At 42.3% G+C, this 18,770-nt stretch overlaps 2 protein-coding genes across 2 annotated transcripts in view; both read left to right on the forward strand.

The window, feature by feature from the left end:
- PKIB (cAMP-dependent protein kinase inhibitor beta) overlaps positions 1 to 8,504 on the forward strand; it is a 37,998-nt gene extending 29,494 nt beyond the window's left edge. Inside the window, exons 2-3 of the mRNA XM_083497957.1 lie at positions 5,534 to 5,711; positions 6,645 to 8,504. Coding sequence (XP_083354083.1) covers positions 5,564 to 5,711; positions 6,645 to 6,730 — 234 coding nt within the window. The 5' untranslated portion in view covers positions 5,534 to 5,563 and the 3' untranslated portion in view covers positions 6,731 to 8,504. The remainder of the gene's footprint in view (positions 1 to 5,533; positions 5,712 to 6,644) is intronic.
- Positions 8,505 to 13,775: 5,271 nt separating this feature from the next.
- On the forward strand, positions 13,776 to 18,026 carry FABP7 (fatty acid binding protein 7). Its single transcript, XM_083496002.1, has 4 exons — positions 13,776 to 13,981; positions 15,400 to 15,572; positions 16,774 to 16,875; positions 17,787 to 18,026. The coding sequence occupies exons 1-4, from the start codon at positions 13,909 to 13,911 to the stop codon at positions 17,835 to 17,837; spliced, it is 399 nt and encodes a 132-aa protein (XP_083352128.1). The 5' UTR covers positions 13,776 to 13,908; the 3' UTR covers positions 17,838 to 18,026.
- Positions 18,027 to 18,770: the final 744 nt, after the last annotated feature.

Raw genomic sequence — 18,770 nt, forward strand, 5'->3', positions numbered from 1 at the left:
GGAAGTAGGCAGGACTGCACTGGCCCTTTGCATCCAATCATACGGCCCTGCTAAATGCCTAACACAAACCTTGCACCAGCTGTAAACCCCTTTTAGAGGTAAGCAGCTGCCTGGGTCTGCCTTGTCTCTTGCACACTGCACAGCTATAGTTTTCACTGGCTTCCCAAAATTATCCAGATGCCAGTATATGTGTGTGCGTGTGTTCTAGCTATCTGGAGATTTTTAAACTTCAATTACCAGGTTCTGGATAGACAACAGAGTCAGAATGAGCTTACTTTGAGGATGAGTTGCATTTCAAATCCAATTTTATGCTGAGTCACCCTTGTGCTTTCTATTCGTAATTTCATTTAATTCATTAAAGCAGGAAAACATTATGGAGATGATGCTTGGAGATTTATATTAGAAGAGTACATAAAGTGTTAACATTATAGCTACCATGCATTAAAAAAAAAAAAGATGACATTTAGTAGAGAGCTACGGATAGTGGCATCAGAAGCCAATAAGGGAGTGAGGTCCACTCAGGGAAGGTCCCCATGAAGGCATCTCGCCCAAAGACCCTCCAGAGCTTAGAGGTCACACTGACTTCAACCAGCCTGTTATAAGATTTTTATTCCAGAGCCTGTGTGTGTGCTGCAGTGCCGATTAGTGAAATGGCTGCCTTGAAGCACTTCTCTGTTTCTTTTCCCACTAAGTAGAGAGAATTCTGCTAGCATCTTAGGACAGGGCTGAGGAACTCAGACCAGGGCCCAAATGTGTGTGCCCCAGGAAAAGACCTTTTTAATGTTACACCAGCTAACTAGAGTGCACAGCTCTTTTCTTAGAAACCACTAGGGAAGGTAAGTGGGCCTATTTGTGTTTTAGTTATGTATTTTGTGATTACAGTTATATCTCACCTTTGCTCTAAGGAGCAAAAGGCGATGGGTGTGGTTTTCCTTCTCCCCATTATATCCTGGCAACAACCCTGTGAAGGAAGGTGAGGTTAGGAGACAGTGGCTAGCCCAGTGTTTCTCAGACTTGTAGTCCAACAACAGCTGGAGATCCAACTCCCAACATCTCTGGCCACTGGTCCCGCTAGCTAGGGAAGATGGGAGTTGTAATCCAACAACAGCTGGAGATCCGAGTCTGAAAAACACTGGCCCAGCCTAAGGTGACCCAGTGAGCTTCATGACTGCGTGGGAACTAGAACCCAGGTCTCAAGGAATCATGGAAATGTAGAGTTAGAAGAGTCTTGGCTAAATGCAGGAATCCCAACTAAAGAATCACTGGCAGATGGCCATTCAGCAAAGGTGGGGCACTGTGTGAGTGTTCAAATACACTGTGTGTGTTCAAATACTTCCAATGAAGGATAGTCCATCACCTTCTGAGGTAGCCTGTTCCAAACAGCTCTTGCCATCGAAAAATTCTTCCTAACATTTAGTCTGAATCTCTTTTCTTGCCATTAGAATCCATTGGTCCGGGTCCTACCTGCCACAGCAGCAGGAAACAAGCTTGTTCCATCTTCCTCGTGACAGCTCTACATATCTTTGAAGGGGTTTCCTTTGTCAATCAGCCTTCCCCAACTTGAAGCCCCCCAGTCATTAGAGGGAACCAGGCTAGGGACACTTGGCAGTTCAATACTAGCCACTATACCAGACTGTCTCTTCTATTTATAAATAGGAGTAGATAACCTGCAGGTGCCAGTTATTTTTCTATATTTATTATGATCTATGGGATTTTAAATATATTACATTTATAAAACACTCATATACTGTGGTACCTCGGGTTCCATATGCTTCAGGTTACAGACTCCGCTAACCCAGAAATATTACCTCGGGTTAAGAACTTTGCTTCAGGATGAGAACAGAAATCGTGCTCCAGCGGCGCGGCAGCAACGGGAGACCCCATTAGCTAAAGTGGTGCTTCAGGTTAAGAACAGTTTCAGGTTAAGAACAGACCTCCGGAACGAATTAAGTACTTAACCCGAGGTACCACTGTAAATTGTTCTTCTGCGATTTGATTTTGAATATATGCAAGAATGACCCTTTAAGCTATGCTGAGAACCCACCCCCCAAACAAGAAATCTGAACCGGTGCCTCAATCCAGACTTTAGCACATGTCAGCATTGTCTTATCTTTTAAGAGGACAGAATTTACGTCATCTTTGCAGCTGACTGAGAGTGTTTCAAAAGGGAGAATCTAAAAACAGCAAGTAGCAATGTGTTTTTTCTTCTCCTTTCAGCACCCTGTGTGGAGTGGAGGCAATTGAGCTTTATAACAATTCCCAAGGAACTGTTTCCTTTCCTGGGTGAGCTATTAAGTGTGCATTTGTATCCATCTCTCCCAGCAACACTCTGCACTTGCGTGTATGAGCCTTGCATTCAGAGGGGAATAATAGGAGAGGGAAACAATGGACCACGTATGTCAGAACTTCCTCGTAACAGAGGGGGTGAGAATGGGCACATACATTAAAATATTCCATGGACAAACTCTTCACTCCCATCCACTATGAACCATGTTTGAACCTGAGATAAACTACTGTGATGGTGCTTTGAGAGATCTGTGTTCTTTTTGTTACTTGCTTTAAGTGAATTCTGTGACTCATTTCCCACAATTAAGCTGGCAGTGAGGATAAGCTGCTGACATAGTCCAAATAAAGAATAGGCAATCTCACTCCCTTTCTTGTATCCCTGCTGGAAAATTTGTGCCACATCTGGGCGAACTGTGCTTGCATTTTTTTAATGCTTTAGTTAATAACCATCTTGGAATGAATCATTAGTGACAGTTGGAGCAAATACGGTAATATTGACATGTTTATCTTGATCAGCTTTCAGAAGTTTTATTTTACATATTCCCTTGAGGGATAAACACCAGACAGGCAAGACCTGCTCATTTTTAAGCTCACACTGGGTTTGATACTTGGCAAAAGAGAAATGTCTTTATGATGACTGGAAGCTTCCGGAAAGATGGATAACTTTTTCAGCTGGAAGTGAATTATTGAGTCATATTTTTATGGTTCAGAATATGGCAGTGAAAATCTTAGTTTTTGTTTTTTACTTGAAGGCTTGCTCTGATGTGTACCAAAGGTTTACAGTGCCAAAGACAATTAGAAAGTACTTATTTATACAGTGGTACCTTTGGTTAAGAATTTAATATGTTCCGGAGGTCTGTTCTTAACCTGAAACTGTTCTTAACCTGAGACACCACTTTAGCTAATGGGGCCTCCCACTGCCACCGTGCCGCCGGAGCACGATTTCTGTTCTCATCCTGAAGCAAAGTTGTTAATCCGAGGTACTATTTCTGGGTTAGTGGAGTCTGTAACCTGAAGCGTCTGTAACCCGAGGTACCACTGTATGTGAATTAATTATTTGATGGCTTTAAAGCACAATCCTATACGTGTCTACTTAGAACTCAGTAGGACTTACTCCTAGGTTAAGTGGGTACAAGGTCAGTAACTCAACTGACATGATTTTATAGACCAATTATGCTCAACATAACCCCGCCCCCCATAATAGTATGCAACAAAAACCACTGAATACCTATAGGTCTCATACATTTATCTGAACCAAATAAGATAATAGTAAGAGCCCTGTAGCTGCCTACAGGATTGCAGCCAAAGTCTGTAGTATTTTGTACAAAAACCTGGGAGTAATCCTTGTTGAACACCATGGGACTTGCACCTGAGTCAACAAGCATAGGGTTGCTCCAGAAGAGTGTGAACTAACCAGAGCTTGAATCAAGTTGCTTTTATGACTCGTGGCTTGTTTTCAGCTAGATGGAGTATGTTGTTGACATAGTTTTGAGTGCATGACCTCCACTGCCCTTATGAAGGCCAGATGGCAAAAAATATCTTTTTATAGCTGTGGAGTTCTTGTTGTGACTAGAGCCTGTGAAGTAATAGCCATGTGTGTGAAGGAATTCATACAGCACCACCTACTGCTCCATCTTCAAATCTAGGCAATTCCATATGCAGCTGAGCCCTGTCTTATGTCCTGGTGTGGTCCATGTATCCTAATGTGAGTGAAAGTTTATTCGGTCTGTACGGTTATTTCTCATTTTAAATGAGCTTGAAGCCCGGCTTTTCGACTCCCCCAGTACAATATTATTTCATATCAGGGAATCAATCTTAAAGGGTGGCACTTTTGTGGACTGGGGTGGTGCAAGGAGGCCTATCAATGGTAACTCGGGGGGGGGGGAGCGCACTAATCTGAATTTATCACCTTATCCTTCCTGGTCCTAACTCCTCTTATTATGGGTCTTCACATCCAATGTCCCTTTAAAGGTAAAGGTAAAGGTAAAGGGACCCCTGACCATTAGGCCCAGTCGTGGCCGACTCTGGGGTTGCGGTGTTCATCTTGCTTTATTGGCCGAGGGACCCGGCGTACAGCTTCCAGGTCATGTGGCCAGCATGACTAAGCCGCTTCTGGTGAACCAGAGCAGCACACGGAAACGCCGTTTACCTTCCCGCCAGAGTGGTACCTATTTATCTACTTGCACTTTGATGTGCTTTCGAACTGCTAGGTTGGCAGGAGCAGGGACCGAGCAACGGGAGCTCACCCCATCGCGGGGATTCGAACTGCCGACCTTCTGATCGGCAAGTCCTAGGCTCTGTGGTTTAACCCACAGCGCCAACCGCGTCCCTTTACGGCTGCATTATTCCTGCTTCATGGGGTCAGATCTTCACAACTGCACTTCTGCGCCTGAGCAACCACATCACTGTTATGGGGAAGAGCACTTTGCAAGTTCCCAGCAGCCCCAGGAAAGGCTCTAGAAATAATTGGGGGTGTTCTCCCTTGTAGTTCAGGGGTGTTGAACATCTGTGGCCCATCACCGAACCACTGCCCATACAGGATAGCAGAGCAGTACTTCTTTCTAACTTCACAAATGTGCTTCCTGGATTGTAGAAAAACTACATGTTTTTAATGCTAATATTTAAAAAGCTTTTCATATGGTTGTGCAACCAGATCACATTACCATAAAGCCATACTATGAATCCTATTTGTGTCTATTTTCTTCAGTCGAAAGCCTGCAGCTCGCTCCCAGCCTGTGCCGTACATTTGAAACAAAAATTTCCATTCATTCTTTCTTTTTCTATATCTTTCAGAATTGTTGGGAAGTTTTCTCTCTAACTTGCACAAAATCCTCCTCTGAGATAGGACAATAACACAGAAAGCTGGTCACCTTCTATTTGGCTGATCAAACTACCCGCAAAATACACAAAACAAAATTGCCTATTCAAAGTTGTGAAAGTCCACGGATGCTTTTCTTTGTACTAGTCATGAATGTGGAGAGTTTTCTATTATGCCTGCTCAGTACTGGTGGTTGAAGAACAAATGGGAAGAAAGGAAAAAGTGGATTCTGAGGATAGAATTTCAGCATCGGTGTGCTGAACCCCTGACATTTACTAAGGAACAACTGGTTCTGTGCTCCCTTCAGCCAGCTGACATTTGGGTTTTCAAAAGGCGAGCTACCTTCCTCTGTCAACTAGCTGGATTACTTTGTTCTCTGACACTAGACTCTTGAAGCTGACAATCTTCTTTTTACTCTGTGTTTTTCAGTCAATGTTGCTATGAGGAAAGAAGTCAGAGATGACTGATGTGGAGCCTGTGGTCACAGATTTTGCAGCCTCTGGACGGGCCGGTCGCCGAAATGCCTTACCAGACATTCTGGGTTCTTCCGCTGGTGCTGGAACATCGGACCTACCACACAAATTAGCTGAGCTCTCAATGTCTGAAGGTAATGCAGACAAAACGATTGAGAACAAGATGATACCCCTCATTGATGGCCAAGGGTTGTACTATTTCCTAGCTAGTGACTGCCAACTGTACGGGCCAACTGGTACATGCTTGGACTACTGCACTGTGCTCTATGTGGGGCCATCCTTGAAAGCGACTCAGAAACTACAACTAATCCAGAATGTAGCAGCTAGACGGGTGACTGGGAGTGGCCACCGGAACCATATAACACCAATCCGAAAGGAGCTACACTGGTTCCCAGTACATTCCCAAGCACAATTCAAAGTGTTGGTGCTGACCTTTAAAGCCCTAAATGGTCTCAGCCCTGTGTACGTGAAGGAGAATCTCTACCACTGTCATTCAGCCCAGACACTGAGGTCCAGCTCCGAGGGCCTTCTGGCAGTTTCCTCGCTGCAAAAACCAAAGTTACAGGGAACCAGGCAGAGGGCCTCCCATCAGATGTCAAGGAGATAAAGAACTATGCAACTTTTAGAAGACATCTGAAGGTGGTCCTGCATTGGGAAGGTGTTAATGTTTGATATTTTATTATGCTTTTATATTTGTTGGAAGCTGCCCAGAGTGGCTGGGACAACCCAGCCGGATGGGCAGGGTATAAATAATAAAAAAATTATTTATTTATTTATTTTGGGTGCCAGAGGAACTCAAGAACTTCTGAAATGTATATCTTCACAACAACAAAAACAGCAACAGGCTACCTTCCATGTAGTATGTAATATATACATGCTTTTTTCCTGCACCATGAAATTAGCATATCATCTCCATTATCCAAAGCTTTATTGTAGAACCTCCCAGATTCTCTGAATTCCGTATGGTCCAATATTAACATAATCCATTTTTAACTCGGAATTCTCTTCACCAAACCTCCAAATGATCAGAATGTTCAGGGTACATCTAACATGTTGTTTCTCTTTAGACGAAGGAGCTGCTGGCGGGGAAACGTCCTCTTCCAACACCACAACGGAAAATCAAGAAACGGAAGTGAAGAGCATGGATTCCTAATATTTGTGAAATGCTTGGTTTGTGGAGATCGCCAACAGATTCCACTCCCAGCGTATGCAAGACTCTGAAATACACAATACTTCAAACAGCTGGCAGACATGAATAAGGAGCTGTTGAAGGTTTTCAGTGGTGTTACTTAATTCATGAAATAACAAGTGATTTGTGTGCTATAGTCCACAGCCAATATCTGCAGAATGCATGTCAAGGTTTTAGATTTGTTTTCAGTCCTGTAACAAAATCAGCGCCAGCATATCCTCTCGGACACAGTGTAAATAATCAAATGCAACAACCACCCAAATACCTGCTGATGTTAGGTTGATCTCTTGGGGGCTTTTCAGAGGATAAATCCAAAACATTTCTATTTGTGTTTAACGTGAAACATTCCTAACCCTGATTGAGAGCCGGAGGCGCACTATACTAATGTATAAGATGTAGGGTTCACTGTGCTGCAGCAACGGAGCTTGACCAAGGCTTTAAAAAAGAAAGTAGAAAATGAATCCTGGGAGGTGGGAGCTTCAGAGTGGAGCAGGAGAGCTCAAACTCCAGAAATAACAATCCATTTCTAAAAGCTGTAAAATGGTAGGGCACTGATGCAGGAAAGGCAGCCTTGCCAGGGTGCTTTTTGTTTTAAGAGGTCCCTAAGAACTCTCCTTGCAGCACTTCTGTAGCCCAGCCAAAAGGAGCACTATCTAAAAATGTAAACAAATGAATAACATGGGAGCGGCCTTATACCAGACCAGATTATTTGCCCATTTAACTCAGTTATTGTCTACATAGACTGGTAGCAGTGTTTATCAGTGTCTCGGGCAGAGATAGGGAGACAATAAATTGTACAACCCCACATTCACACAATGTTTCAGGAATGGGGAATGTTGGGCAGGCACCATGGGGACAATCTAGTAGGTGCCCATGGCTCTCATGCAAGCACAATTCACACATCAAGAGCCATTGGCTGATGGGAGCTGTGTTCCACACAGCCGTCACCATGGCAATGGGCTGCTCTGAGTACCACATTTTCCTGGCCAGAGAATACAGAGTGTTCAGAACATGGAAGTATCTCTGAATCGTACGAAAGTTCTCTGGATCCCTTGTAACAATGGCACAAGTGTTGTGCTACTATCTGGAAAGGCCCTCCTTTCTTCATATCTAAAGTAACCCTTTCTCTCTTCCCCCAGCCCTATCATTTTTTAATTTCTCCAGAATCCGAGGCTATATTAAGCCATTTATTTTTGACATAGTAGGCTGTCTAATCTTTGGAGGAAATGGAATGCCACTTGTCTATAACCCCAGGATACCCTTTTGAAGTTTGGACTCTAGAGACGTCCTGGTATACAGAGGAAAATGGAAAACACTCTTTCCTCACTCCTTCAAAATGTCACAAGGCACTGAGATCACTTAGGATTTTAAAATCCTTTTGAGAGCATTCTGTGCTGCCCTTTCTCAAATCTGACTTATCCAGTGATCTCAACCTTCTGTGTATCCATAAGTTTCTAAAGTGAACTAGTGGCATTTGTAATTGATTTAAACTTTTATTTCATTTCAGCATGAAAAATGAAATTGGTTATCTCTTCTTTTGGTCTTTGTTTGTCTTTTGTCACTCGTGTCTTCACAAGGCCCAGGGACGCAAACTTTTCACTTGAGTTAGGATGTGGGTTTATTAGCTCATAACTGATCCTGTTAAAATCAACATTCAAAGCATTTTCTTTCAATATATATTTTGCCTGTACCAAAGGATTGATTCACGTTTTATAATAAAGGTTGTATTTAAAATAAACTGCATATGTTATTTGTACAGCAATTCAAGAGCACACTTGTATGAATTCTTGCACCCATAGCAGTATATTTTTGGATGGGGTACCATCCAACTTTGTTATTTGCTCTATCATCAGAAGTTGTTGTTGTTGGCATCCATCTGTCTTGGGAGACAATGGAAGAGTGTACCTTTGAGGTAAAGTCAAACCATTGGAGAGTTACAGCACCTGCTGTGGCTGTAGAGACCAATACGGGAGAGACATGTTTTATTGCAGGTGGGGCAGATGAAGGCATCCAGTTCGGCTGTTACAGATGTTTCTTCTCTCTGCATTCCTTCCAGCAGTCATTCCTCCTCTGGTCACTGCTGTGGATACACAGCCTGACTATCTGTCTCCTGGCACTGCCAAAGATGCCTTGGGTAATGAGTTGCAAAATGTAGTGGGTTGTACAGTTGTGCCAATAATTGCCATCATTACCACATGCCATGCATCAGCATCATACAGAACTATCATGTAATACAGAAATTAGAAACAGGCAAGATGATCCCCATCCTTCCTTGCCAAGGATTGACCCAAGCGGAAGTTTGGCTATCAGCTAGAAAAAAATAATGTATACATCAGATACCTAGCATTTGCTTGTTGTTATAGGCCTTGCAAGTGACAAGTCAGCAAAGCAGAATTTTCTCACTTGTTAGGAACACAGGGAATGGCCTGAGGATCAGTCAGATCATTGGTTCATCTACTGTAGCTCAGTATTGTTCAGGGAAGCCTGTGGTATCATTTGACTGCACCCAGGCTGGGTTCTGCTAGCCAGTCTCTTGATAAGAAGATTGCGTGCAGTTCCAGCATACCTTGGTCTCTGCTGCAAAAAACATTCTGTGATAGGGAAATGGGTTTCTCCTCCCCTCTATTTCACACCACAGATGCTGCATTCATCCTTCTATGCTCCACGACAAGTCTGTAGCAATTTGTACCAAATGTTGTGGCCTGCCTCTGGACAGGATTCAGCTGAGTTGTGTGAATGGAAAAAGGCCTGCTTGCACAATGAGACTTTCTCCCCCTCTTCCCTCCTGTGTGCCCCCCAAGTCTATTCTGGAGGGTTGAGGGGTAAACCAGAACAAGTTTAGGAGAAACTCAGGGAATAGAGGAGGGGAAAGTCTCATTATGCAAGCGAACCTCATTCCATGTGCACATACCCCACTTGGTACTACACTGTGTTCCAACCAGTCCTGGATTGACGTATAAGCTAAACAAGCTATAGCTTAGGGCCCCACTCTCTTGGGGGCCCCAAAAAAAATTAAAGAAAAAAACTGGATGTACATTTCCAAAATATAAGTTAAAAATAAAATAAAACATACAGCAACAGTGTTTTGCGTTGTGTAGGCTCCTATTTGTTATGTACAAATGGCTTTAGATACCTATTAGGTCCATAAATTACCATATAGCATATATTCAACACAAACAACAGCAACAATTTGTTGTTGACAAAGGACAGCTGGACGTATAAAGGGCCCCATTACCTTCAGTAGCTTAGGGCCTCAGCAAACCTAAACCCAGCCCTGGTTCCACCCCACTGAGTCCCACATTTGGGGGAGGGGGGGTAATTGAAATGTTCGATAGTGGTAGATACTACAGTATTCTGATAATGCTTTCCTACAGGTAAAGGTAAATGCTTTTCTGCAATTCACTCAGAAAGGTCACATTTCCTCATCACATGCAAGTCAATCATGTCCTGGATGTCAGTGATTCTGCATCTATTTTCCAAAGCTAAATGTGATGAACTGGAGTGTACGTATATGTTACCTTAATGTTGCAAAATATGAAAACCATTCTGCAAATTCTTTACCCTTTTACTTGTTTCCAAAGTTCTTTACAAGCTGTAAAGTTCCAAGATAAGGTGAAGGGGCCACAAAGAACAGACAAAGTTGTTATTGCTTGCTGCAAGCAGTAGATGGCACTCTGCACCCATTTGAAGTGAAGCATGCTACCATTTAATGTCCTGCAGCCTAAGCTGTTCCAGGCCTTCAACTCAATAAGGCTTATGTTAGCTGAACTTTTGAGGAACAGAACCTGTCTTGGACATGGATTTTCCTCTCCGCACAGTACTTCCGAACACACAGAAACTCCTATGCAAACTGCATTATGGTTTGATGATAAAGTCGTAGACTAGCAATGCACTTCACACTATTGAGCTGCGGGGAACACATGCTAAACAGCTAGAATATATTATTAATACATTTTTATGACACCTCCCGCATTGGTCTCAAGGGAGTGTAAAAAAGTTTTAAAATAACATAACATTACAACTGCAATGCAGTTTAAAACAGCTCATAACAGGGGGTTGGACTCGGGTTGGACTCGATGGCCCTTGTGGTCTCTTCCAACTCTATGATTCTATGATTCTATAACAGCAAGAGTAAAGGAAAAGCAATGTACTGAAATTATAACAATGTAACAGCAAAGGCTGGGGGGATACAAGTAATGTTTTTAGAAGACACTTAAATATCAAGCGTTGTCTGAGCTGGGAGAGAAGATGATCTCAAGAGAAAGGGAGTCACCACATACCATCTCATGCCAGGACACTCTGGGAAGAAGAGGGTATGAGAAAAACTGGATTGAGGGAGCAAAAAGTGTGGGAAGGCAGTGATTTGGAAGAAAACGTCATAATGGCAGTAGAAAATTGCTGGCGGTACAAGAAGCTTACTATCCACATTAAATGGCAGTATGGATGAGCCAAATAGTAATCTAGCCTTCTGAGTCCTTGGAATTTCACCGGGTCCATGGAAATTCACCGTCAGATAGTTGTGTACACAGGATTTGATCATTTCTAAAGAGTTTAGGAGACCTTATCACAGCGGAAAGATTAAGGCAGATTCGTGCAACTATTTGTCTCTTGAGAAATTTCCATTGTGGCCCTGGTTCTATCAAAAAGGATGCTTTCAAATGGTGGGCGTGCTTAGATAGTAAAGAGATACAGAGCCATGCCTCTTTTTGACCATTCAATGGGTGGGGGAGAAATGAAACCAACCCCAAAGTTGGCCACCTAACAGTAAGGTCATAGGAGTGCTGTGAGCTCCTCCTGGGATAGCGTGCTTGCCCCCCAACATTTCTCCGATGAAAATAGAGACGTCCTAAGGAAAAGTGGGACATTCCTGGATTGGATCAGAAACCGTGACAGCTTCTGTAAATCTGAGACTGTCCTTGGAAAATAGGGACACCTGGAGGGTCTGTTGCAGGTATGCACGGGTATTTAGTTTAAATACTTTTACATTGCCTTTCATTAAAAGTACATCTCAAGGCAATTCACAATACAACAGTAAAAATATAGTAAAAGCAACAAATACCACAGCAACGGGTGAGGGATGCGGGAGAGGGACGCGGGTGGCGCTGTGGCTTAAACCACAGAGCCTAGGACTTGCCGATCAGAAGGTTGGCGGTTTGAATCCCCGCAACGGGGTGAGCTCCCGTTGCTCAGTCCCTGCTTCTGCCAACCTAGCAGTTCGAAAGCACGTCAAAGTGCAAGTAGATAAATAGGTACCACTCTGGGAAGGTAAATGGCGTTTCCGTGCGCTGCTCTGGTTCGCCAGAAGCGGCTTAGTCGTGCTGGCCACATGACCCGGAAGCTGTACGCCAGCTCCCTCGTCCAATAAAGTGATATGAGCGCCGCAACCCCCGAGTTGGCCACGACTGGACCTAATGGTCAGGGGCCCCTTTACCTTTTACTGCAGCAACAGAATCCCAGTAAATTCAGCATCCTACACCACAGCATCAACTAGCTTAAAATGTATCAAGTAACTCTGGGGCAGCTGTTCCTGCATAGCAAAAGTGTCGCTCCAGTTCTCTTGATTTCCTTTGGTGATTGGAAGAAGAGGCCATTGGATTTGTTATCCCTGAATGCCATATTCATATGTGCAAGGTATGACAATGGCAGGAAGCATATACCCTATATTGCCACAGTGGCTATCTACCTAGCAATTTAGAAGAAGAAGAAGAGTTTGGATTTGATATCCCGCCTTTCACTCCCTTTAAGGAGTCTCAAAGCGGCTAACATTCTCCTTCCCCTTCCTCCCCCACAACAAACACTCTGTGAGGTGAGTGGGGCTGAGAGACTTCAGAGAAGTGTGACTAGCCCAAGGTCACCCAGCAGCTGCATGTGGAGGAGCGGAGACGCGAACCCGGTTCCCCAGATTAGGAGACTACCGCTCTTAACCACTACACCACACTGGTGCTTCATCCTGAGTCAGGCCATTAATCCATCCAGCTCAGTATAGTGACTTGCAGTGGCTTTCTAGGATTGCAGACGAGAGACTCTTCTACTGGGAGATGCCGGGGATAAAATCTGGGAGCTTCTGCATGCAAAGGAGATGCTCTGCCACTGAGCTAGGACCTTCTCCAAAGTTATTGCTACAAACATAGGAAACTGCCTTATGGTCCATCTAACTCAGTATTGTCAGCGCTGACTTGCAGCAGTCTTCCAGGGTTTCAGGTGAGGTTGTCACCTAACCTTTCCTTGGAGATACTAAAAGCTGACACCTTTTGAATGCATGTGCTGTATCCCTGAACTACAGATTTATTGCATGTTTTCTTGGTGACCCATACTTCTGCAGGTAAGGGCGGGGGGAAGCAGTCAGTGTTAAGTCACAGATCTTTGGGCCTGTCTCTAATTCAGAGTCAGAAAAAAATATTTTGTGTGCACTGCATTAAGTGACATTGTTGTAACAATATTTTATACTATATCTCACTTCTTAAATACCCTCCATTTTCCTTGGGGAAACAATGTCGCCTTAGTCAGTGTATATTACCCCACCTATTGATATATTTAATTCCTTTTTAGCATGGGTTGGGGGAGAGGAGGGGTGGGCAGATATGCTAATTCTACCTTTCATACTTTCCCCTTTTTAGGGAACAAGGGGTTAATCCCTGGTTTTCTTTGCAAGACAAATAACAGCCCAGTGTCTTTTTAAAATCTTCACCAGCATATAGAGTTTCAGTGGAAACTAATCTGAATGTCTTATTGTGTGGCTCTCCCTTTTGAGGCCGCCACCTCCCTATGCCAAGTTTTCAAACACAACTTAAAAGACCCTCAGACATTTTTACATTCCCCTCACTCACAGAAGAGTCTCTTCTTCTCCCTCCCCTGATTTCCAATCTGAATAGGATGGCTAGTCCAACCAGCTCTGTTGACTCAGTGGCCTGATCCAATCATCTAACAGACTGGAAACCTTCCCCCCCCCCTTTACTCTGCCTCAAAGGAGCAATGAGGAGGCCTGGGTGGAGCCTCCAATTTAAGTTATTTTCGAGTTTGCATGCCTCTTCTCTCAGTAAAGAAGGGGCTGAGCTGGAGTGAAGGTGCAAGATTCTAACACAGGAATAGTAACACCTGCTCTTGCACCAGCAGTTGTCTATCCCTCTCATTCAACAGCTAAAATGGTCGAGGCATTCTGTGCTACCTGGAAGCTGATTGACAGCCAGAACTTTGATGAGTACATGAAGGCGCTGGGTATGTAGAAGTAGCTGCTTAAGCCAGGTCATCCTAGGTAATCTACTCATGCGGTTTGTGACTGTTTCTTCTTTAGCACAGTTATAGAGTTTGGGATTTTGCAGCGTGCTAACCCATTACAGCGATGTAAGTCTTGTGATACTGACCGAAAAATGATTTTAATATTTTAAATAAGCATGCATTGCCACAGGGAAGATGAACTAATTTAGACCGGTATGAACTAATCCACAACTGCTTGAATTTAAGTACCGGTAAATGCTGTTTGCAAGTCTAAATATGCTTGTGAAGAAGTAAGTCTGAATGAACTAAGGCTGAGATTCTAATCATGTATGGTTGGAAGTGCACTTATATTTATTAAATCAAGTGGATTTGCTTCAAAGAAAATATAGTTAGGATTGGGGGGGGGGTAAATGTACATAGATATCATTTGAAGGAATGTTCCTCCCAAGTAAATATTTTCAGGAATCTTAGCCTAACAATATGATACTCAAGCACACATATTAAAAAGTTCCATTGGAAATTAATGGACTAAAATACTCATCACAGTAAATATTTGAGCATAATAGAATTGGAAACAAAATTCTCTTTCAGTTTAGCTGTTGTGGGAACTGTTTTGTGTGTGAATTAAAAAGCAGCTGAGGGACAATGAGGGTGCACTGGCTCAGCTCTGTAATGGACGGCCCATGCTTTGTGTCGCTTTATTTTTTGAGGAAAATAAATGACATCTGTTGCCGTAGCAAAGGCAAAAATAAACCTGGTGCTGATTAGAGCAAAAATGTCATCTGTGTGAGCAAAATGCAGCAGTCAGTAGACAAGGTAATGAATTGCATCACTGATGCTTCTATACCCTCATTATTGCTTTTCAGTGAGCTAGCTCAAGCGAGTATTGGAAGAGGGGGGAATCTCCATGTGCATAGACAACTATGCAATGAGTTGCAAAGTAGATGACTGAACAGACAAATAAAATTCATGAGATCTTCTCCTTTGCAGGTTGACTCTCATGTACGTCCCACGTAACTGCACCTAGGATTGCAGACTTAACATTCACATCTTTATTACAATCACTTTATCTTGATTTGGTGTAATCTCTTGCACAATTCTGATTTTGTGAGCAGTCTTGAACAGACCAATGGAATGGTGAGCTGTAAATACAATAAATAAGCAGAAGGAGATCTAAGTACTTCACTGGGATGGATCTAAGCCAAGGCTGGATGCCATGAGTGCTGTAGTTGCATTCTGCACTGATTCTACATTGAGCAGGGAACCGGACTAGATGATTGTAAAATTTCTTTGTTTCTAGGGGAAACATGATTTTTTGAATGGGGCGGCAAGACCTCCTCCCCTTTAAACTTCAGAATCCAATATATAAAATAACCCAGTTTCATTATTTTCATTTTAAATTCTTTTCAAAATCTTAGGAGTTGGCTTTGCTACTCGCCAAGTTGGGAATGTGACCAAACCAACTGTGATCATCTGCCAGGAAGGAGGCAAGGTGGTGATCAGAACCCAGAGTACCTTCAAGAACACAGAAATCAGCTTCAACCTGGGAGAAGAATTTGATGAAACTACCGCAGATGACAGGAACTGCAAAGTAAGTAAGAAACAGCTTGTGCTGCAGGAGAGACTTTTTTTTTAAAAAAAGCTAATCTTTCAGAATTGACTGGAAGTAAAAGAATACAGATATTTTTTGTCTGTTACTGATGGGAGCACTAAGTAAATTTTAAGCAGGGCTGTTTTTCAGTCAGAACTCACCAGAACTCAGTTCCAGCACTTCTCAGGTAGGCCCCATTGCTATTATAAGAGAACAAGGGAGGTGTTCTTGGCGAGTTCTGACAACCTCCTTTTAAAGAAAAATAGCACTGGTTTTAAGGAAGGCATGAAATAAAGAATGATTGATTTGAACTTATTCAGCACATTGAAACAATGAGGTTATAGGGTTTTATTAAATTTTTGGGCCACCTAAGTTATGACACAAAGCACACCTACTTGGAAGATCTGTTCAAACCAGTGAGATCTGGTTCTAAATAAATGCATTCAGTCTAGGGATGTGATCATATACTTGCCTTTCATCTTTTCCAAGGCCTCTGGGAGTGGCATCACCCCCTTAGCAGAGATCTCTGGGCATGGAAGGTAGGCATAGTGTATCTGAAGAACATTCATGACTCCATTATGCATCACCCCATGACTATGTCTCAAATGGTCCAGAATCTGCTGGATAATAATGGGTCCTTGTTCTGTTCCAGAAATGCTTCTGTTCTGATCAGAACCTGTGTTCTTGACTTGAGATCAAACTCCACGTTAGTATTTAGCAATCTGACTTTTAGAGTGAAGGATTTCAACTAAACATTGAATCCATTTACTGAATGATGTTAATCACACCCAGAGAAGACCCACTGAAATCAAGAAACTGAAATGTAAGTCCACTGATTTCAGTGAGCCTACACTGAGTATGACTTGGTTGGATTACATCTATTACAATTCACTGAAATGTGTGAATGGTCCCTACACCTGGTCAAATATGAATTCTGGTACAGCTTTATTTGAACCAACTATGCATATAAGAATCAAATTATTTTTTATATACAGTATGCATTTTATTACCGAGCTGTTTTTAACTGTATTGTTACCAAGTTCGTTGATTTGAAATAAATGCTTCAGACTAATAATTCAGAGATTTACACATGTGATTAATTTTTCCATTGATAATAAAGAGATTTTGAAAGTCCTTAACTTTGACTAGATGGGCTCAGAATTATTTGGATAAACTTAATGTGTGTTCTTTATACCCACAGTCAGTGGTGACCATGGATGGTGATAAGTTAGTTCATGTACAGAAATGGGATGGCAAAGAGACAAACTTCGTTAGAGAAATCAAAGATGGTAAAATGGTCATGGTAAGTAAATAAAGGTTTATTGAGGCTATATACGCTCATGTTGATAACACTATGAGGTCTTATGTCTCAAACTTTCTGATAATTCCGCCCCCCTCTTCTGACCACTTATAAAGAACATGTTTAGCAGAAGTAACATCTGCAGTTCCAATGTTAATAATAAACTAAGCTGATAATAAACATTTAAAAAAACAGTCAAGGTCTAGCCATCTTACTTCTGAGTAGACATGGTTAGGATTGTGCAGTAAGTCCTACTTAATGCACTGGGGTTTATTCCCAGCTGACTAAGATTAGGATTGCAACCTCAGCTGGAAGTTAGTTGGGAATGTTCTAACAATTCCTCTTCCTGCCGTCACATATTGGCAGAAAATCCATGACTTTCTTCTTCAGACATCTAATGAGAATTCTCAACATATCATTGAAAGGTCTATAAAGAGGCTTTCTCTTCTATTATTCTTCATTCCTTGGTTTCCCTTGAAATTGCATTTTGTTCCATATCTTCTTTCAAACCTTAATGGTTTTCAAAACCTGCAGTGGTACATTCTAATGTGAACATCTTTGCCCTTGGTAAAATGGTCATTGACTCGAACCACATTGCGCAATATACTGATGAAATAAATCATAATGCAGTATAAGGTTTTACCATTGATAAGGTAATATACTACGCAGGAGGCCCCTCCTCCTTCCCTGTTTGCACAATTTTTGAACGTAAGAGCTGGCTGGATCAGGCTGGCCCATCTAGTGCACTATCCTGCTCTCACAGTGGCCAACCAGTTGCCTGTGGGAAGCCTGCAAGCAGGCTAATTTTTGCAACAATGGCTTGTTGAAGAATCACAGGATCCACATGGTGCTTTGTGTTATGTCCAAATGGCACATACCAGTCCTAATCACCCCATCTCTCCTTGAATTTGCAGACTCTTACCTTTGGTGATATTGTTGCTGTTCGTCAGTATGAAAAAGCATAGAAATGTCAATCTCTTGTTGGAGTTTGTATGAAGAACTGTCTTCAGACTATCATCTCTGAAATGAGCAATGCTGACATGGAAGGAAAACCAAGTGCTAGTTTGTTTTTTACCTGTATATCATCAAATTGGCAAACTCTTGCTCTGTAAAATGGCAGCAGTAAAACTTTGCAATAAATTTCTGAAATTCTTGCTTGTCTACTTAAGGATTCCAATAATATTTAACACTGCAAACGAAACGGAGACCAAGAGAATCTTCGGGCTTCATACTAATGGCACAGTTCAGTGAAAATAATTTTGGTGGGATAGCCCTTTTATTCAATAGTTGATCACAGGGAGGGACAAACTACATGTTACACACCCCACTCCATCTGTCTTTAAAACATATACATATTCTCTTACATGAACATCTATATCTTTTCTGTTACTCATACACATGCCAGGTGTGGGATACCTTTGGCCCTCCAGATGTTGCAGGATTACATCTCCCATTATCCCTGGCCTTTGGCCATACCTGATGGGAACTGTAGTTCAGCAACATCTGGAGGATCAAAGGCTCTCAATCCTTGTGGCATATGCTTAAATCTCACCTGCAAAATACTGGACACACACAATCCATATTATAAAAGAAAAGAGATGAAATTCCAGTTTCTATTACCAATATCCCATCTTATCAAACTTCCCTATGGGATTTTATATGTAGTTATACATCCATATACACAGAGGCTACTGTGTTCTGGCCGATGCACATAGGGAACTTGCAGTCCTCTCCATGATCATGGCTATTTCTAAAATGCTGTTGTGGTTTTGAAAGGTGAGGTCATCATGCACCACTGCAAGAAGTAATTTGATGGTGTATGAATTGATTGTTCACAACTTCATAAGCTGCAACGATTCTGGACGTTTATAGAATCCCAAAGCTTGTAGCACACACTC

The sequence above is a fragment of the Podarcis liolepis genome, assembly GCF_965112155.1.
Source record: "Podarcis liolepis genome assembly, chromosome: 3".
Classification (NCBI taxonomy): Eukaryota; Metazoa; Chordata; class Lepidosauria; order Squamata; family Lacertidae; genus Podarcis; species Podarcis liolepis.